This window comes from Triplophysa dalaica, chromosome 17 (assembly GCF_015846415.1).
Source record: "Triplophysa dalaica isolate WHDGS20190420 chromosome 17, ASM1584641v1, whole genome shotgun sequence".
Taxonomy (NCBI): Eukaryota; Metazoa; Chordata; class Actinopteri; order Cypriniformes; family Nemacheilidae; genus Triplophysa; species Triplophysa dalaica.
The window spans coordinates 6774101-6796477 of record NC_079558.1 but is presented as its reverse complement, the minus strand read 5'-3'; the positions used below and the strand labels follow the sequence as shown (position 1 = coordinate 6796477).

Genomic DNA, 22377 nt, shown 5'->3' with positions numbered 1-22377 from the left:
CAAGAAGATTGCATATAGTCAGAAAGAAGTGTATAGAACAATGCAATGTAAATCGCTTTGGATAAAAGCTTGTTTAAAATGTAAATGTGCTTACACTGACTTTTCTCTTTAGTTCTATCCAAATTTCCGAGTTGTTTCTAATATCTTTTACCTCTCTTTTCCCACAAGGACTTTATAAATCTTTAACACCTGACTTCCTGAGTTTGAATAAATCATTTCTTTAATTAAAATAAAAAAACTATTCTGAGGTTCATGATGACAACCAGCTCGCTTGCCTTCAGTCCTTCCACCCCAGTAAGGCCAACAGGCACACAGGGTCAAAGAGCAACGACAGGAAAGGTGGTTTATAATCTGGGTCACTGCAACCCAGTGCATGTGTGACTGGTTATGAGAACTGAGGTAAGTCTCAGCCTCAGACGTCACGCCCAAGGACCGTTGGCTAAACGTCTAATGCGTAAGGCACACTTTTATGGAAACACTTCAGCATGTTCATCTGATTGGTTGAATTTCCGACGTGCATGTCGCGTTCTTTAACGGTTTGCCTGGAAACATCACAAAGCCGTCTGATCTAAGAAGTAAGCTGAGGTGTTTACAACGGTTGCTATAAGAATTCATCACGATCGACTAAACGCGTCATTCTTCAAAGTATGCGAGGTTCATGGCATAACTTGTTGTTTCTGTTAGCCTTTTGACATGTTCGTGAATTTACACCGGTCTGTTACTGTGGGGACATTTCCACGCCTCTAAACATGATGCAGCACAAAACGAAACGTGATTGGTTGCTTTACCTGTCAGTCATATGGCCTCTTGGGCGGGCCTTGGCCAAAGAAAACCGCGATAAGTTCTAGGTTGAGACTAGGTTGCGGTCTCCTCTACAGGGTTATGGAGGGATAAAGCTGTCAGAGTGGTTTCTGAAGACCGGTTCTGGACCGGTTGCATAAACTGCTTAGACTAGTCTTTTTGGCAATTTTCCGGGATCAGCGTGCTGTGAGAATGGGGTTTTAAAAAAATTCTTCAAGGCTGGTCATACCTTCTTTACATCAGTTACATAAAAAGTTAGATTGGGCTAATTGAAATATGAAAAATATGACTGATTAGTCTTAACTATTTGCTAGTCAATGGGACAAGTTGTTAAGACGCTGTCTTAACTAAGCGGCCTAGTTTATGTTACTGGGCCCAGATTTCAAATCAAGAAGACCATATTGCACTGAGCTAAAAGACCCGGACTGATGGTGGCTGCCTGTTGATAGTTATTTAAGGAACAATGTCAGGGGAGTTTCAGCCAGTAGTCTCGGAAAGACTTCTTTCTGTTATTGCACACACAGTTTGAAATGCAGTATAAACCCTCATGAAAACCAGTGCTGAGCGCTGAGCCGTGAGAATGGGATCATTTTGAATGCCGTGCCTATCCGCCTGTTTATTTTTGAGCGTTTATGCTACATAGCAGATTAGTCCTGAAAGTATGAGGTCTGTGTTTTATAAATGTTAATTTGTCATGCAGTGTGTGTGCCCTGCGATGGGTTGGCACTCCATCCAGGGTGTATCCTGCCTTGATGCCCGATGACTCCTGAGATAGGCGCAGGCTCCCCGTGACCCGAGGTAGTTCGGATAAGCGGTAGAAAATGGAATGGAATGGAATATGTCATGCATGTTTACAATGAACTTCTTAGCCTCTAAGGACCATATAACCATGAAATGGTAAGTTTTCCTTCATCCTCTGTTTGTTTCAATTAAAAGTTTAACTCAGCTGTTTCTCAGCGATGAGATTCAAACCACAACTTATGCTTAGAGAAAAATGAAAATGTCTTAACAGTTTTGTGTCCATACAATGGAAGTCAATATGGACCAATATTGTTTGGTTATCTTCTTGTATATTGCACGTAAATTAGCATGACATGGTTCAATTTTCATTTTCAACCTTTTAAGTCTCCTGCTGTGGAGAATTTTTTTGAAAAAGGGGCAAGGAATTTCACGTTTCTTTGTAAGTATCGGGTAAGTTCTCAACAATGTCACAAGTCAGAATTTCAATATAAACACAAAGATTTATCTAAAACCAGAAAGTCAGAAGAATATATTGTATATTATCAAATATTTTGACATTAAATAAATACAAGTTTTTACAGAAGTACTAGTAACGCAGCGTAAAATGTATGATGTTATTCTAATTTTTCCAAAATAAAAAACCCTAATAAAATACAATAAAAACACTAATAAAAATAATAATAAACACAAACGAAATAATAATTCTGGAATTTCACATGTTTTAAGTATCAGAAGAATTCTCAACAACGTGCAAAATTTCAATATAAACTCAAGTTCCTCTAAAACCAAATGATCTGGGCTGCGTTTCCAGATAACCTTGTCTCTTAGCGCGCTACAAAGACTCTAAAGGTACACCTTGACTCAAGTCTTTTCTAGGCGTGTTCCCCGAACTATACCTTTTGAGGTTGCTTAAGGTAAACCTTCGTAAGTGTGACGTAAGCAGGTGCTTTCCATGGAGGTGGAGCTGAATACTGTAGGTTGATAGCGATTCCTCAAGAATCGATTGTTCGCTTTACCTTGCGTTATAGTGGGTAAAGTATTGAGAAAACCATGTTTATTATAAAGAAATGCTTTAGAAATAGTAGAAATTGCATTTATCAGGGCTCACTGAAATTGTATAAATAAAGAGAGAAATAAGTGTGTGTATTTATAATTTTGCAAGTGTCCGATCCCGCTCCTTCACGGCCATACATTTTCTGCGTTAACCAGCTACATTAACTGGCTGTGTGGCTTGGATTGTTTTTGTAATGGATCATTTATATTCTTATAGTTTGGCATCGTGTGTTAATGTTCTCCACGAACTGTGTTGATTCATATCATTGCCATAAATCAATCATTTTTGTATAGGGATAAGGGTCCCATTCAGAATCCCAATAACTCGCGAGACAACCGCAATGGCATGGCAGCCTTGATGCATGCCTCCATCACGTCGTGCCTGGCGAAAGGCATACATATATGTAATCGGTTAAAGTAAATGTTATACTAAATAGAATTTTATATTAAATTTAATTATTACATTTTATATGTGAAATTAAACTGCGATGTAGAAAAGCTTTTTGCATAGCGGTATGCAACATGCAAGGCGATAAGAGCGGTCCAGACCAACCTTATGTAAGTATAAGTTACAGAAGGTATACTTAACTATACTTAAAGAAGTTTTCAGGAAACACATATTAACGCAGCCCTAAGGAATATACTATACAACTATAAAATTAATGTTGATTGTCTTATTTGTGTCCATTTCTATTTCCCCTAAGCACCTTGATACAACATTTCATTATTGATACTTGAACGACAACTCATTTCTGCAGCAAATGAAAATCAATCTCAGTCTGAGCAATATAACATTCCTCTGGGGGATTTCCTGCTGACTGTACATCTGCAATCTCAGGTTAGTTTAGGCAGCTGTGTGACAGGAACAGTCGAGCTATAATGGTCCATTGGGACTCTTCCACGCGGCTTCCAGTTCCCACCCAGTATATTAATCCCTACTGTAAACAAGCCAGTGCCTGCAGATGTTTACATTGCTTCCAATTTATTTTATGGAGCCATTCTGTGAACAGGAAATCATATCCCAGCTCACCCGTCACATTAAGAAAACACTTCCAGATATTTTTCCTGCTTTAGACAGACACTGAGCGCTAAATATAGGTAGACCTTTAGCAAACGCATTGAATAGTGCAGGTGAAGCATGTAAAGATTTATTCTGAAGCAATGCTGTTAGTGTTTTTTACAGCTATCTTCACACTTTGTGCAATATTTATAATGTGAGAAAGGAGATGACGCAATTGCTATTCTATCACAGATGAACACGCAAAAACACTAGATCACTAAATAAGTGCTTAAAGATGTTCTTGTAATGAAAGTGCTGCCACATTACAGGCACACGTAGATAAAAAGAGCTTCTAAAAATTGCCTCTAGTGGCTGAGGGGCAAAACCACGTCTCATTTCTACTTATTAAGTAGAATGGTTTAAAAACTATTTTACATAATTTTTTACAACAAAGTAAGAATATAACAGCAGTATGGCCATACAGCCACATCTGCATATGGGTCAACAGTGAGTAAAAAGGATTTCATTTCTACAAAGAAATTAATAAACAATTATTGCAACTTGAATAACTTTCAAGACCAGATTCAAACTAAAAAGGAGAGGAGAGGAGAAGAGAAAATTGATTGTGATTATGCTAAAGAGTCACATTGAGGAGTAAAAATAGTCTGCTATCCCTCATTAGCTAATTTCCGTCCTTCTTCCTCATTTGTTCTATCATCTCAAGGTATTTCAATCAGTAATAATTGCATTCCCTGCTACTATGAGAAAAGACATCTGAAAAATGGCTTTTTAAGTGCCACAATCACCATAAAATCTGGATTTGATCAAGTTGGCTGCCATAGGAAATATTAATGAAGGAAGGAAGGCCATTTGACCCGGGACAGAGGGGAAGACAAGGGTGCCGACCGGGATAATTACAGGCGCATTCGAGCCCGGCTTCAGTCAAGGACACGGGTTGTTTATTTAAATGAGCTCTGATAAGACTTAATGTGGACAGTGGCTTATTGCTCTCGTCCTAATGAGAAAAACCACAATAGTCTAGGTGCTCCACAGTACAATCCACACAGACAGTGCAATGTTAAAACAGTAGAAATGGCAGCTGAATAAGGATAAATACTGATCACAAGGGAGAGAACAATGCCACAGTACGGGCAATTGATGCTCAAGGCTTTTTTAGGCGAACCATATGTTTTATGATTACTTGTCTATACATTTAATATTCGAACAAACAGGATGTCTATAAATCAAGCGAGAGTTATTTGTGTCCTACACCTGTTTCTATTAGTTTGGGTTTTATTATAGAAACGCAAGCAGATGTGCATGTAAGCATATAAAAGCAGCCACCTGTCAGTAAGAGATTGTGCCTGTGAAAGACTTGAGTCGGTCAAATTAAACACATTGTTTTATATGATGGTACGCACACTGGCGACGCAAATCTACTACGCTGGTCGCTGTGGTTCTCGTACAATGTTTGACCCAGTGAACACTACTATAAATTTTAAATTTTTTATTGTTATTCCAACATTGGCTGGGAGTTACTATAGTTTGGTCTCCAGTTTCTTTGTTCAATTATTACGTGTAATTTAAGCAATTTTGTTATGTGCTTTTGTAATTGTATTATTTATTTATTTATTTATTCTTTATATTGGTCTATTTTATTTTCGTTTTAGTTCAGCTTTATTTAATCATTTTAGTGCCTCAGCTAACTTTTCTAGTAGTGCCACAAACTTTTCGGCAATAAAATGTTTTATTTTTGTATTCTTATTTTCAAGTAAGTCTCTGATATTTGATTTGATTTCAATTAACAGAAATGTTAATAGTTTTAGTAAACAAACAACACTTTCAACGCACAAAGTAAGTGCATTAATTATTTCAGTAAGGTTAAAATAAGCCTCAAGCTCTCGACTGAAGCTCCTCCAGATTTCAGAGCAAAAACCTCGAAACTAAATAAAGAGACTTTCGTGTTACTTAAGACGCGGTGGGATGAGAACCAGCGTAAAAGGGAATATTTAGAACTCAACATCCCGGTTCAAATTAAAATAGTAATCTCCAGAGGAGTCTGCCGAGACCCTTTCCAAACCGCTATTAGGCAAAGCAGAAAAGGTCCCGAAGCGGCCTGCTTTCCAGAACTTAAGACTTAATTCTTCGGTCGTCGTGTACAGCTGTACAAATCTTGCAAACATCAAAAGGAAAGCGGCAGGGAAGGTACGAACAGCACCCCTGGCAGGTGCCATTGTCACATATCTTATTTAGCTGAGCCTATTCCCAGCATCGTGTTCCCATCGTAGGATTATAGCCAACTTTTACTTTTCATTACCTATTAATAAGTGTTTATTGTGATATGAAGCCCAGACCTTTCACTCCCACGCACCTGGGTGGCCTTATCCGGCTCAAAATTACTGCATCCATCGTTGAGTTCATTTGGGTCCTCGGCAGGCTTGGATGGATCTGTTATGCTGGACTGTTGAATGGAGAGACCTAGAGGGCCTGTGTAAGCCCATTTACAATGGCATATTCAGGTAGAATGATGTATAAGAAAATCGGCTAAATCGATACCTCACAGAGCAGAGTCGCTACTAACTTAATATGTTTTTCCCAGTGTGGCCCTGAGTGAATGAGCTATCCAAATGTCCTCTAAGATTCATTTTAGTGACTGTTTCACCATATCAATCACAGAATACTTGTCATTCAAAAATGTCTTTAGTATATATTGCACTAAGTGCAAATGATTAATATATGTTTGGTGTTGTAAACCCAATAAAGATCCTCACTGGTTATGAACATCATAAATATCCGGGGCAAATGCAGGAAAATCTCAACCTTAAGTTGAAAAATGAAGGTTTTCACCATATTGATAAGATGTCAATTTTTGGTGGTTTAAGTACCCAGTATCTCTTAAAGTTTGTAAAGCATTGTTTTTCATAGTCAGGTAAGTGAACTATCAACATGTGTAACAGCCAATATCCATAATAAATGGGCACATAAAAATTAAAATATATGAACTATTTCATGTTCTATAAAGAGTCATCCCTTCTACAATTGTTGGGTATAATTGTGTCTGGTTTGTACATTTTTGTGTACAAAAGTATGTTGCCTCTTAAAAACGTGCATCCTATTAATAGTCACATACATAACATACATTTTCCCTCTTTAAAAATAAAACTTGTGCATTGAGTGATTTGTTATGATTTTTGAACTCTATCATCAGGTATTTAGTAAAATTGAACAGTTGGTTCAATATACTGGTAATCTGAGTATCAACACCTCAAGTTTTGATTGAAAATGTCACATCCATAACAATAATGCCGTAATTGCCCAGCACTAACTCTAAAAAATAAAATACTGTATATTATCTAAGATTTCTTTAAATAGTATAAAGAGACCTTACCCCATCAAATTGCTTTGATATAGCTAGCCTTTTGCGCCATGCGTAGCTTGACTTCAACCTAACTACATGAAAATATGAGTTTCTTAACAGCAGCATGGCTTTCTACATCCACAAAACAGATCTTACAAGATCAGCTAATCTAAAGAAGCCTCACTAACAGAATTCCAGGCTAGCGTCTGATAAGAGGTTAGTTAGCCTTCACTGTATCCATGAATTGATTTAGCTCTTTAAAGTCGATTGTGAATAAAAAAAGCTAAAACAGCCTCAAGCACAACTCTGCTCTCTCATCCCAGTCCAGTGCTCTTACAGCAACTATAAAGTGATTATTAAGAATTCCTCTAAAGTGAGGAAAGTAAAACTTTTAGGATCTGTTAACTTTTTTGACGGTGCATAGCATTGCATGGATAAGAACACCATTCTTGTGTACACTGGAAACACAACTCATGTCAGGTAAACACAACCTCAAAAGCTCATGATAAAAAGTTTCATTAAACAGAAAGTGAGTCATTTTTGAGGCACCTACTGGAATTGAAATCTGTTCGGATCTGTCTGCCAACCAATATCAGATGGAGGAACTTTATTTTAATAATTGACTTTCCCTTTAATACGTCGTTTTACACATGCTAAGTACAATGTTTACTGGATTTAAAACAACCATCCAATGCAATGTTAGGTAAAAAAGCTAAATGTTTAAGTCACGAGCCGACAGACTGTTTGGTTAGGCAGACTGGTGCAAGTAAGGACAGCCTACAAGGAAGACCCAGATAAGCTAAACTTGGTCCGTCGGAGACGCACAGTGACAGATACGCCACCAAAGAGACGGAGCAGAAGAGAGAGAACTAGAGCGATGCAGAGATTGCCAGACAGCACACAACACTCTGCATGAACTCTACAGCCATTCCAGCACATTAAACACTGCTCTTACTGCTCAACAATCATATTTGTTCTGTGTGGTGCACAGCATCTGTAACAGCTGCTGGAACAAGTGTTAGAGAGCAGGCGAACATGGGCAGGTGATGTAACTGTATGGCAAATTCTGAGCTCATGAATATTAATCAGCTTGGCTTTGCTAGGTACTCTTCTCGGACTGCCATCTGATTCATATTCGTAAGCAATAAATGTTTCAAACTGTCTTGTCATTTAGATATTTTTTACTTTAAAATGTATTTATTTGAAAATCTCTTAAACTTAACAGTAAGATTTTGTTTGCTTACATTAGTTACTGCATTAGATAACATGAACTGACAATAAGCAGTACTTCTACAGCATTTATTAATCTTAGTTCATGTTATTTACACCAATTACTAATATATTTTTTAAACCATCTATTGTTGTAAATGTTAACATTAACAGTAGTTAGTGCACCATGAACTAACATGAATAATTGTGCTGACATTTAGGTAGCAATGTGGAGGTTTTAGCGACATCTAGTGGTGTGGTTGCGGATTGCAACCAATGGCACACTCTACCCCTTCCTTTCAAAGCACTACAGCAGCTGACACAGGACAAACATGTTGTCACGTTTTCTCTTCTCGGTCAAACGAGATAACGTATTTATGAAACATGATCTCTAGAGCAGTTTGTCCTATTAAGGCTACACTAGAAAATGTATGCATTTAGTAGACGCTTTTATCCAAAACAACTTACAATGTATTATCCTATACATTTATACATAGACATTTGCAATCCCCTGGGATCGAACCCACAACCTTGCGTTGTTAACGCAATGCGCTTACCACTGAGCTACAGGAAACAACATGGCGAATTCCATGGGGACCCTCGGTGTATGCAGATAGGAATAAGTCTTTATAGAGAGCATAGTTATGTCCTGTATATTATATTGCATTTCTGTCAATATATCCTTCAAAAAAGTTACACATTGTACCTACTATATAATTTTACTATAAGTCTTTGCTATTAATTATTTAAACAAATCAGTAAATGTGTCAGGAGTAAAGCTGAAATGTTACAATAAAAAATAATTTTCCCAACCTTAATCCTGAAAGAGATTACAAACCTCTATATCAAGTACTCATCAAAATCAACCGCAACATGTAAATGCTATCAATAAAACACACAATAAATGATTGAAATCAATTTTCAGCCCTAATTTTGAAATGTCAACGTCACATCTGTTTTAATCGTAACCAACAGATACAACGCATCTTTTTGAAGTCTTACCTGAAGTGCACTGTTCAGGAAGCAGCTGTTCTGACCAGGCTCGTTGCTCAGGCCTTTGCTGGGAGCGATGGAGGTCATGGTTCGAGGGGTGAACATCCCCTGCAGCCCGCTGCTGCCTGACGCAAAGTAGTTCCGCTTCCACGACATGGGTCCAGCCCCGCCCCTCTCCCTCCCCTCCTCCAGTCACCACGAGAGCCCTGTCCTTCCCCAGCCGATCTCGCTGGAGGAGGAGGCCATCGTGAACAAGGTGCAGATGAGTCTATGTGTGTGTGGTTGTGGGTGGAGAAAGAAAGTGAGAGAGCGAGAGTAGAGAGTGTGTGAACTAATTTGGGCTCTATGTTACTCCCATGAGAGAGGGGATTGTGGGTGCTTGGTAATTTAGGCTTGTTTCTGATGCAATTTTTTTTAATAAACAATAGATGATGAAGTAATATAATTTCAGGTGTGGTTACAGGTGTAAACACAAAAGTGATGTTTTCCCTCAGGGGGACCGGGTGAATCTCACTAATGTCTGTCTGTCGTGACTAAATGGCTCCTCGCACCTGAGACCGTAAATGCAAGTGGAGTCAAATGCAACGAGTGGCCTGGTTATAACCAGCTGTGTGCCTGTTACAATGTGTATGAGTGTGTTTGAGTGAGTGTGTGTAAGTTTGTGCGTCTGTAGATGGGGTCCAAGATGATGTCCTCGAAACCGCTTTGCACTTCCAGCTCTGAGTCACCAAAACAGAAGATCTTGTCTCTTCCCCTGTGGCCTGAAAAATATAAAGTACAATAATTAGTCAATATTAAAGAAAAAGTTCAATGTAGGTCTACTGTGCATATTAATGACCCCGTTGCATTGATAGACAATACAGCTCTGTCTTCCTACTATATCCTAAAACTAAAAACGATGTTTTTGTTATGGAAAGTGTATACTTTTTAGTTTGTTTTAAAACAGTATAGACACATTGGGATATACTAACGGAACACAGAAAATACCTCTTTTTCCTAGATGACAAAGTGATGGTGAAAATTCATATATGTTACCCTGGATCACAAAACCAGTCTTAAGTAGTTCAGGAACATTTTTGGTTAAAGCCAAAAATACATTGTATGGGTCAAAAATTATAGATCTTTCTTTTATGCCAAAAATCATTCAATTCATGTTCCATGAAGATACTTTGTAAATTTCCTACTGTTAATATATACAACTTTATTTTTGTGAGTGGATGACCAGTAACAGTGCATCTTATTAACAACTTCAAAGGCAACTTTCTCAATATTTTGATTCTTTTGCACTCTCAGATTCCAGAGATTTAAACAGTTTTATCTCCGCCAGATATCATCATATCCTAACAATCCAAACATCAATAGAAAGCTTAATTATTCACCTTTCAAATGATGGAAAAATATTGATGGAAAAATTGACTGATAAGACTGGTTTTGTTGTCCAGGGTCACATATTGCAATACATCTCTTCCTTGCATTCTAGTATTTCTTCATTCATTATTTGTTATATAATGTTTATTGTATAATTAAATTTGTTAACTCAGGAGTGAAGCATCACTTATATCATTTTATTAAAGCAGCATCACTAAACTCCGCTCTCTCGCACTGAGTTGTGGATATTATTAGCCGAGTGTTGAATTTTCAAAATAGTAAATAGTAAATAGTAGATCATCCGGGTACTACGTGAATATACTCATTTTAACGTACACAAATTTGGAACACGGATTTTACAGTCAGTATGCGAATTGGGAGTTGTTTTTCTGTGTTCATGTTCTTGCTCTTAGGCGTAGTTCTTTTAATCTAACCAATAAGAATTATTTGCATTACAATCATTGCGATTTTAAATAGACCGTCAATGGCAGGAGCCTTTTTGCATGAAATGGAACACTTTTACATTTTATATTGGTGCCACTCATAGTTCCCTTCACAAAAATAGGCACTGCAAATTTAAGACATATTTGGGTTTATCTTCCTTAGACAAAAGAACATGTAATCCCTTTTAAAACACATGACGCAGTATCAGGTAAATTAATTTGAGAATTCTTTCTCAAACGCACACACTCTGTTCAAGTCTCTCCCCTTGGGATGGTCTGTAATATTTTGGGACAATCCAGTAAATCAAATGCTTTACAAAAAAAAGGTACGTCATCACATTTTGATGATGTCCCTCATTTTTATTTCAGGACTTAATGGACATCAACCAAAACAATCTACAGTAAGTGGAATCTGGACTGAAGCTTATTAATAATAGTCAGTGAATTTCCACCCTTAAAGGGACGGTTCACTCAAAAATCTAAATTCTGTTATCATGTGCTCACCCTCGAGTTGTTCCAAATCTGTATTCAGGGCTACAGACTTACATTTGTAGGGGCACACCTTAAATCAGCCTGTAATGCAATTATTGACATTTTTCCCCAATATAACTGTTTAACTGATGCAGACAATAAGTTACTTGATGATAGCAGAATTGGTTCTGCTTATTTAAAAACAGGCGGAGTCTACGGAGTAGAGTATTCTTTTCAGTATTTTTTGTAAACATAAAACATAATGGTGACGTTCGATTTCAAAAGGTTGTAGGAAAGAAAGAATTAAATGAACTAAAACTCCATAGACATATCATGTCATACCTAAACTGTATATAGCCCTTTGTTTGGACACGATCAGATCACGCTGTCAATCACACTCTCTCCGGAAATGTGTGAACCTTTTCTTCTCACAGAAACATGACTGTAGGACTCCCCCAACAGAAAGAGAACAGAAAATGCGGATAAAATAAATCTAATTAAACAATATACACTTTCATTCATATGCTCATAAACGTATTCAAAATAACGTAATACAAACTCGCATTTTGTACTGGATGTAAACAGGCAGCAGTCGCTACACATGCTGTTCATGCTTCCTGTATATAACATGCAAAACTATTTGCGCATAACATCTAATGAATGTAAATAAAGACTGTAACCTAAACTAAAAGTTGTTGACTATCAACAAATACTTAACAAACAATTTGAAGAAAACGAAAGTGAAACTAAACATGCTTCACAAGAGCAAACTCCAACCACCGCTATCTCTGTTTTCGCTCCGCATTTGAGGTGTGAATGAGTCTCACAAAGAAATACGTCATCAACTAGGATTTATCATTTATATCGCGAGAAGACTAAATCCTATCGTGGGGAGAATTTCTACCGGTATATCGGAAACAATATAATATCGCCAATCACTATCCCACGGTAGAAAACAATGATTTATAAATCTCTATCTTTTATTGAATACAAAAGATAGAGTTTTGAAGAATTTAGAAAAGCAAATTTTTCAGTCTATGAACAAAAAATATATTTACAAAACGGGAGATAAACATGCGTTATGGATGTGACAAAAAAAGGACGTGGTTTTTGGGAGACGATAAACTTTGTAGGACTTAAAATGAACAATCCAGAAGCAATAATACCCAATGAATGGAGAAGGGATGCCTCATTATAGAACATAAGATAGTTATTTTATATAAATTTTCATGTGTCCATTTATGAGGAATAGGTTGCGTTATGGATGTGACAATGCTGAAAATGGCTCTTACCTGACTATGAAAATCATGCATTCAAAATAAAACAAATGCTTTACAAATTTGAAGAGAGATCTCACAAGGGTATTTAAACCACCAAATGTTAAAATCTGTGCTGTTACCATGGTCATTTTTTTGTGGTAAATTTGACTTTTACATGGAATTGTCCATATGTGCTGTTTAATAGGCTAAAAAGACTGAAGAATAATTCGCTGGATAATAATTCACTGAATAATACTGGAATAATGAGGAACAAACAAAACTGCGTACGCATCATTGGATTTCTCAACTAGTATGTCATCTCAGAATTATAAATCATATTTTTGACGGCCTAGATTATGAATGCCTACTGGCACAATGTGGCCATGAGGTAAAAATTTCTTGAACCCAACTTTAAGTAATTCAGACGTTCATGTAAAGGCAACACAAATCAGCAAAACATCTGTCTGCATGTGTAGGTAGTAAGCAGGTGTTATTTAGGACCCAGGAGACAAATGCAGTCATAACAGCAATGGAGTTGAACAGATTGCATCTTTTAATGGAAAAAGCATCGAAAATACTGATCTGTTTAAACAAATGTCAAGTAAGCGTGTGTCATATATCTACTTTCTTGGACTAAAGTCCTGTTTAACAACGCCCTATGATCACAAATGGGAGCACATGTGAACATATTTGTATGCATAAACTGCATATTAGGCATTTATGTGGCACATCTCATTTGTGCAAAAATAGCTGTAACGTTAAATAAAGTTCATTCATTACTGCAAAGCAAGTAAGTTGCAAGTAACTTGCTGTGTTGTAGTCGCGCCTCCACTCAGACGCTATGTTTCAATGGCGGTCCTGCACGCAATTCTCAAAACGACCACAAGATGGCGATGTTTATGGGTGAATCCAAAATTATAAAACAGATACCCAATCATAGAAAAATGCTTACATATCTGGGGAAATATTGGTAAAACAATGTATCAGTCGATCTCTAGTTGTCATTATAATCGTATTTAGATAGACCTTATAAGTGCATGTGTGCAGTTGCGTGCAAGGTTTGTATACTTTAACCCACTCCGAGGATAGCAGGGGTCTCGAGTCCCTGGCACTGTTATTTTGGGGGTCGTGGGCTGAAAAGTTTGGGAACCCCTGCTTTAACCAATACCCCATGTGCATGCATATCCACAGCGCTACAACAAAATCTCAGTTGTCACAATTCTACCTTTGTTCAGTACAATTGATATATATTCTGTCTTACCACCCAACCCACATCTCCCATCTCAGCAAGCAGTAAGCGAGCAAAAGGAAGGTAAAGTGAGGAAAGAGGAAAAAAGGGCAGGACTGCAGGACACAGTTTGCATCCCTGAGCTCTCCTGCAGGGTTTGATGCAGCAGCGTGCTGAGCAAATGCCCTATTCCCCTTACAGCATAAATAAAGGCCCACGTTCACACAGAACACAAAACCACACACGCTCTGTCCCAATTGTACGTCCAGAGCCCAAACAGGGCCCTGCAGTCTGTGTCCTGTTTTCCTGAGGCAGAGATACAGTGAGAGATGTTGTGATGTGGAAGATGAGCCACAAGAACAGGAAATGTGACAGACGTGAGACACAAGTGAGACAGGTGTTACTTCGGGTCATTGAAAAAAAACATTCAGGCTTTTCTGTGTGAGCGTGAAGCATGAAAATGTGTTTTAAAGCAATAGTTCAGCCAAAAATAAACCAAAAATTGTCACCCATTTTGTGCAGAACACAAAAGAAGATATTTAGAAGAATGCTGGTAACCAAACCAAGGCGATACCCATTGACTTGCATTGTTTTAAGTACAAACAATATAATTGAATGGGACCGCTGTTTATTCGGTTACCAACACGCTTAAAAATATCTCCTGTGTTCAGCAAAAGGAAGTCAAACAGGTTTAAAATGAAAAGAGGGTGAATATATGTTGACAGAATTTAAATTTTGGGGTGAACTACCCTTTAAATCAGTGGTCCTAAGCAAAACTGGGCCGCAGGTTTGTTCTGTCAGCAGGGCAAAACGATGCTGAATACAATAATAAAGTGACTCCAACCATAAAAGCGTGCATAGGTTGGATTGCAAAATAAAAAGGCTTGTCAACATAAAAAAAAGGAAAAAATAGTTGCCATATCCATAAAGTTAAAGCGCATGGGCCAAATGAAATGTCTCAATGTGTGGCACTGCTTGAGGGTCATGCGACATGAGAAGCACAACCTCGGGGTTCAGTCTTGAGTCATGGGCCCTGTGACGGTCGATGCCCCAGCCTATACCACCATACGCTAGCTGGCACAGTGGAATCAATGCACCAGAGGGTTTACGCATTTACATAATGCACCGCAGAGCAAAACAGAGCCAACAATTATGGAGAAAGGCATAAAGAAAAAGTGAGAACGAACTAATGAGAGCAAGGAGAGGCCTCTGTGATTATCCAAATGAGCTCAGCACAACATAATTTATATACACAAGACCAACAGCTTAAAAAAAAAGAGCACGTCCTCCAGAGCTCAGGCTTTGCCTGTGGAGTAGGTTGTCTCATTAACCCAGCAACAATCAGATGCATGGGCACCAATCACAGGCCATTATTAATCAGAACAGGTCAGGATGAACTGTGGAAAGTAATCGCCTCCTGGCTAGCCTGTTGGTAAACATGTTACGTAATACTTGGTTCTGCGGCCGCAATGCCCCGCCTCTATACCTCAACACTTTAGCTGGATGCAGATTCCTCCATACCCGCACACACCTCCCTAAATCCCCTTTTAATTCCGTCGAATGGCATCATTCCAATACCACACTGCCAGGATCCGCAGCCGTGGAGATACCTTGGCAACCAAACAGAGGGCACAGGGATTTTACAAAGAGGGACGAGCGAGGGAGATGGACAGGCATGTGTATCCCCTTGTGAACCCTGTCCTCACCTCTACTGGGCCTCTTTTTTTGGAAGGCCTCGTGATCAAACTTTTTCCCAATTCAGAGGGTGTAAACAGCACCTAGCTTGGTCAGTTTTGCTACCGTAGGTTTTGTGCGAATTCAGTGCAGAAAGAAAAGGAGAGAGAGAGAGAGAGAGAGAGAGAGAGAGTTGTATATACAGTTAATGTTTTGGCAACATTTGCAAAATTGTCCTACTTTATCCAAAAAATGAAAATTATAGCATTTTTTACAAACCTGTGCAAATTTCGTTGTTCTGGTAAAGAAAAAAAAGATATTTGGAAGAATGTTTGTAACCAAACAGATATAGGGCACTATATGCAAGCTTTCCTGTAGCTCAGTGGTATGAGCATTGCGTTAACGCAAGGTTGTGGGTTAGATCCCACGGGATTGCAAATACCCTTCTAAAATGTATAGGATAAAGCAATGTAAGTCGCTTTGGATAAAAGCGTCTGCCAAATGCCTAAATGTAAATGTAAATATGCATCCAACAGAGGGAAAAAAACACAATGGTGTCAGTTTTCCAAATTCTTCAAAACATCATCTTTCGTGTTCCACAAAACAAGGATCTTAATACAGTTTTAGAACATCTTTAGGGTAAGTAAGAGATGACAGAATTTTCATTTTTGCTTTGTTGAACGTGTTTAGTTCTGGATGGGACAAACTGAGTGGCTCCTCCTCTTTTTTTAAGTGCAGATATCCCTTAAGACTAACTCATTCATTCTAAAAGCCTTTAAACTTTCAATAATTCGATAAAGTTTATAAAATCTAAAAATGAAAAATAATAAAAAGAGATGAGGCTCTATGTTGGTGACTCATAAGCTTAATAGCTCTTTCATTTGAAGTGTGCTTAGTGTGCTGCATTCATGTGTTTACGTGTTACACTCTTTTAAAGTACACAGTGCGTACATGCACATAAATGTGCGGCAGACATCAAAACTCTGCTTTCCCACTCTGTCAGCATGAAATATTGTACAGTAGAAGTACAACACTGCAGACTCTTATAAAGCCTCAGCCAATAAAATAGACTTTTATGGTGCTGGCACTGTTGACCTGACTCGCATAACCACAAACACCCATAAGAGCCCTCAGGAACCATGAAGAGCACTTCACCGTTTATACTCTTAGACTGCTGACATAAACCTCTGTCAGATTTAAACAACTTTCAGTGAATGTGAACAATAGTTGCAGTCGCTGCACTCATACTTAAATGTTTTTGTTCATTTTATTCTCTGCCATTCAATGAAACCTTTATTCCTCCGCAGATTCACTGCAGCCACTCAAGACAAAATCATACAGCAGATTCCCTTGCTTTTGCCGATAGCCTGGGTCTTTTTGTGTGTGTTTGGCACAGTTCTAATAGTTCTCCAGTATCACAATCTGTATTGCATCGTATGGAATTTGGTAAAATCTAGTTAGACTGTTTCATGTGATACTGATGTGCACCTGGGTGTTGATAAAACATTTGAATTATAATATGAATCTGATATAACATGAATCGGATATGAAGTTATTGAGAAGAGAGGAAAACTGTTGGTAATCACAAGGAAAATATGGCTAAAATAAGCTCTTGTCAGATAGTTTCATATGGGGGCGTAATGTATTTTTAGTTTTTACAGAGGTCAGTGACTTTATTGCTGTGCGTTTTGAGAATGTCAGTGTTTTCCACGGCCAAATTATCAACTATTTTTTGATACACGCCAAGGTTGGTACTTTAATTGCAATCTGGATCCAGTTGTTTCGTAAATCCTTTTTGATGAACAGACACATACAGTCTTTTTGTTTGTTTTTTGAAAGAGTAGAAAAGAGATAGAAGTCAGAACTGATCGGTCAGGTGTTGTTGGAAGACATGTGTTTTCAGATTCAGACGATTCTTAAAGCTGGCTACAGAATCTGCAGATCTTTTAGCAGCGGGCCGATCATTCCATAAATGTGGAATCGATCCAGAGAAGGTACGTGAGAGAGATTTTTTACCTTTTTGGGACGGCACCACAAGACGTCATTCGTTTGCAGAGCGTAGGGATCTGGCGGGTACATAAGTCTTTATTAGCGAGTTACGATAAGGGGGTGCCAGATCAGTGTTGGTCTTGTACGCCAGGAGCAGAGTCTTGAAATAAGACCAACCATTTACAGGTTATGTAAACTAACAATTTTACTTTGTTGTGAATTTAGCTTTATCCAAACACAAGTTTTATCACTGAGGAGCCATGCAGATTTATTTTTAAAGATAACATTTACCGTCTGAATAAGGATATTGTAAATGAAGAGCTCTTTTCCAAAACGCTATAAATCCATTTTAATAGTTTTCATGAAAATGATTTTTTTTTTACCTAGACCCATACATTTTGTTCATATTAAAATGGTTAAAATGGTCTGTTGGCTCAGTCTTAACATGTTAAACAATGATTGTTAAATGAAACAACAATATTGTCGAAAATAAATTCAAAGTTTATTTTTATTTTTTTCAAAACGCTACAAATCCATCCCTTTTTTCAATTTTTTTTGGTTTATTTCTTTTTAAAAACAAACAAACAAGAGAACATGCAACATATGACATCAGGGACTCATACTATAAATGAATATAAATCAAATAAATGCAAATCCATGAAATAAATAACAGCCAAATAAAATAAATAGTAACAAACTAAATAAATATTTTCAATTTCATGTTACAATATTTTCCACCTGGAACAACAAATTAAAAAAATAACACGCATACAAATACCACTAGCGAGCAAATTCTGATTGCTCGAGAGGACATATCGCAATTAGGCTAAAAACAGGCTTCGGTACTTATAGCGTTTTGGTAAGGAACTGCATCTTGCAGAAAAACTTTTTAAACAAGGAAATATAGTGATTTGGCATGAAACATTGATGGAGCAGTGAATAGGTTTAGTACACAGCAAAATGGCATGACAAACGTATTTATTTTTTATTTTTTTAATGCGTTTTGGAAAAAAGCTCTTCAAATATTTAATTACTTATAAGGAAATGTAATTCACAGCCTGTCTACAGGTAACGTGAACAGTAGCCTAAATGTTTCTTGAATTCCATTCCACAGAAAATGGAGGCCTATTACACATCGAAGCCCTGACTTAACTAAATTACAAAAAGACTTTGAATCACTTTCCCCTCTAACTGTTTGCCACAGAATTCTAGCACAAAGGCCATGCTCAGGTGAGGATTGGTGTAATCAATTGAAAAAGCACATTTAGCTTGAGGGCGGGTGCTGTACGAATGGCCCTTCTGACTAAGTCGGTCAGCTGGAGCCTGCAGAAAGACTGACATCTGTCTGCATGTAGCCGCTCGTGTCACCTCAAAACTCTCTTTTCCTCCCGCTGACAGGGCTTCCGTGACTGCAGCGCTTCCTCGGCGCGCCACCACTCGCGGCAGGAGAGAAACAACATGGAACTGTCCGCCTGAATCCGCCACGAGATTGTGTCGTTCGCTACCAGAGCTGAAAATGAGGAACTGGAAAAAGCTGCTGAACGCCGCTGCAGTTCTTCTCAATTCACAGTCGAGACTCTTCTCCGCTTGTAATGAACCCAGGAGGATGGCGGATCTGCAGAGGAGGCGTGTGGGTGACAGCGGCCGCCGGGGAAAACCTAGCCTGGCGTGAGCGCCACCGCCAGCAAAGCTGTTTCATTTCAAGGGAGCTTTTAAAGGCTTTGTTGTCATTCAATTCCATTTTGCTAGGACACAGTGAGCATCAGGGGATAGACACACATGTCAGGAGAAAATATTATGTTCCCAAACGCTAAACCGGAAACCAGCGTTTGGCTGATGCTAAACAAGAAATAATCTTTTCAACTCAAATTAAACTGGATATTCAACATTATAATTAATATATTTTATGTCTCTTTAATTTGGGTAAAATGAGTAAGACTTAACAACAGCACACATATTCTGTTAGGAATGTCATATATAATAAAATTCTACACATTATTACTCACATAATGAACTGCCAATTCCTTACAAGTTTCTTCAAAACAAAACATGGGGTGCAATCATATATTCAGATGGGTAAATACATAACAATAGTTCATTTTAGGGTTGGGTTGTTATCGTGAATCCAACAAATATTTCACTTTCGTCCCATGACTCGCTGCTCTGTGCTGCAAATCGCGTTGTAAACAGACATGTACGAAGGCTTAAGGGGCATATAAGATCGGCCGGTACAGATAAGACGCGCGTTAGCTTGTGCTGTATAAAGCTGTTTATAACTGTATCATGAAGCCGAATGTCCTTTCAGCTCGTGTTGCATAAAGAAGATGCGCCCGAGTTTATAACTGCGAAGCTCGCACTGTAACGTTACAGATGACACACGCCTGACTTTATAACTGCCCAGCTCGTATCGTATAAAGAAAACGTGTCTCTGCGCAGCTCACACCTATACGTCCCACGCTTTATAACGTTGCAGCTCGTTTAAAGAAAATGAAGATGCCTTCGTTATGTTTCGCTTTAGACATCATCCGATGCCTATTTGGTAGACATCGCCCCCGTTCATAGCATGGAAAGTTTTTGCATTTATCTATGATTAAATTGACAGATCATTATTTACTAAATCATCCGAATAAGTGCTTAGTAAGTATTCAAAAATAAATCTTTTATTTTTAATTATTTAAAGCTGGACATTTTTGGAGAGGCCCAAGTAAAGTCTGGAAGTGCAAAGGCCTCCTAGCCGCCCCCAGGACCCGGTCCTGCTTTATACCATTTCAGCCTGTCTTTACACCTACTGTGACTATTCTGCTTCTCCAGGGAATAAAAAAAATAGAAAGGATATTCCTTCTTGCCATCTGCAGAGACAGCACGTGAAAGCAGACGTATTAAAAAACTAAGAGCTCCATGTCACCTTAGGGCCACACACTTCAAAGACGACAAAAAGAAAAACAGGGAATATAGAGGGAAACTGAAAAGACTAGTGAGAACTTTCAGTTAAATCAATTTGAACAGAACAGACAGAGTGTGTCACAAAGAACTTGGATTGAAGTAAAAAAATGTAAGAATGCACTTTGGTACTGCTTGTTTTATAAAAAAGATACTAAAAAACAGTAAAAAATGTTTTCATCCTGAGACACTACAAAAACTAAATGTTTTCTTATGGCACAAAGGTTCAAAAGCTATAAGAACTCCAGGAGCTTTATGTATAAAACGTTGAATAGATTTAATCCTTAAAGGCATGAGTGTTCGTAAGATGTGCACATTTTTACAGCACATTTACTCTATAATCCTCGACATGTCCTTGAACAATTTTAAATGCCAATTTTGTGCGTATGCAACATTTATACATCAGGCGCCAGGGCCCTAAACACACCAAATCATACAGGGCTTATTGAGAACAACTAGTCAACTCTTTAGACAACCCACTGACTAGGTGAAACAGAAAACATGCCATTTTGCACATCCCTACAGTGTGTATGAGAGTGCATAATAACATGAAATTTTGTGTGTGTGTGTATCTCTGAACACATTGTCCTGCTCCTGCTGTGTCCACACAGTGCAGTGGAGAGCGTGATTATACTCCATTTTCTAGCCACACTCCTCCCTCCATCTAACAGTGACAAAAACCCAGGGTGACATTGCACATAGCAGGAGTGTGTGTTTGTGCATCTTCTGTTGAAATCATCAAAAACTAAAGATATCATTGGTGTAAGTGTTTGACTGTGTACATGTCGGAGCTATATGCCAAACTACAGTATTAGAATTTGTTTGGGGGCCAATTGAACAACTGGTCAAATCATTTTGCCTTTAACGAATACAGTTATTAGACAAATTTGAGCATAATGACATTTGGGCAAACGGCACAAAGCTAAAAGCAAGGCTGGAGCACAAGCAATGTGATAATTTGTCCATTTTTTCACTTTAACATCACATTCTCCAGTTTTTCGTTGTGAAAAATCTTATATAGATTTCAAAATTTCCAAAGAAGTTTAAAAAGATCACACACCAAAGAGCGTTCTTTTTAAACGCAACCTTAAAATTAATTTCTTCAGTTCATGTTGACTAACCCCCCCTAAAAACTCAATTAATGAGTGTTTTGAGAAGATTCATCAAGTGGAAAAATGAAATTCAGGGTCTCCCACTGACTGATGCACTGCACATATCCCAAATATCACTGAAAAGGCAAAAATTAGTTCAATCACACCCAAGAAAATCTTTCTCCCTGTGAACAGTCTTTTTGCAGGTCTATCCCCCACAGAGAAACAAGAGAACATACTGAGCCTGCTGTATCAGACACCTCGAGAAAGGAAAATGAGGATAGAAAGCTGGCGTATGAGTTACTGCGAGAGGCTGCCGCACTCTGATGAACTGCCAATCGGCTGGTATACGATAAAGATTTCCACATGTATCTCCCTGCTCTGCGGAACCGCCCGATACTCCGGCATCCATCACCGGAGCTAGGCACCATCTGTGTTCTAGGGAGTGACCTGAATCTGAGCCAGAGAATACAGAAAGCCTGGTTTAAGTAGGAACAGGGCACATGCCATCAAAGCACTCACAGGAGTCGTGAAGAACGTTTTCTTTTTTTATCAGTGTGACAATGACTTGAAAACCCACAGCCTGTGCATCAGGACATCAACACCTTAAAGGGGAGATGTTTTTCTACTTTTAAATTATTGGGGTCCGCAGAATGTGTCCGTGAAGTTTCAGCTCAAAATACACCACAGATCTCTTATTATACCATGCTCTAGATCCCCAGTTCTGGATGGTGTGTGTCTCTTAAAGTGCAAACTGCT

At 38.3% G+C, this 22377-nt stretch overlaps 1 protein-coding gene across 1 annotated transcript in view; it reads right to left on the bottom strand.

The window, feature by feature from the left end:
* The window catches only part of usp54b (ubiquitin specific peptidase 54b), a 60143-nt gene extending 45701 nt beyond the window's left edge, over positions 1-14442 (bottom strand). The window contains 2 exon segments of the mRNA XM_056770785.1: positions 9165-9916; positions 11780-14442. Coding sequence (XP_056626763.1) covers positions 9165-9311 — 147 coding nt within the window. The 5' untranslated portion in view covers positions 9312-9916; positions 11780-14442.
* Positions 14443-22377: the final 7935 nt, after the last annotated feature.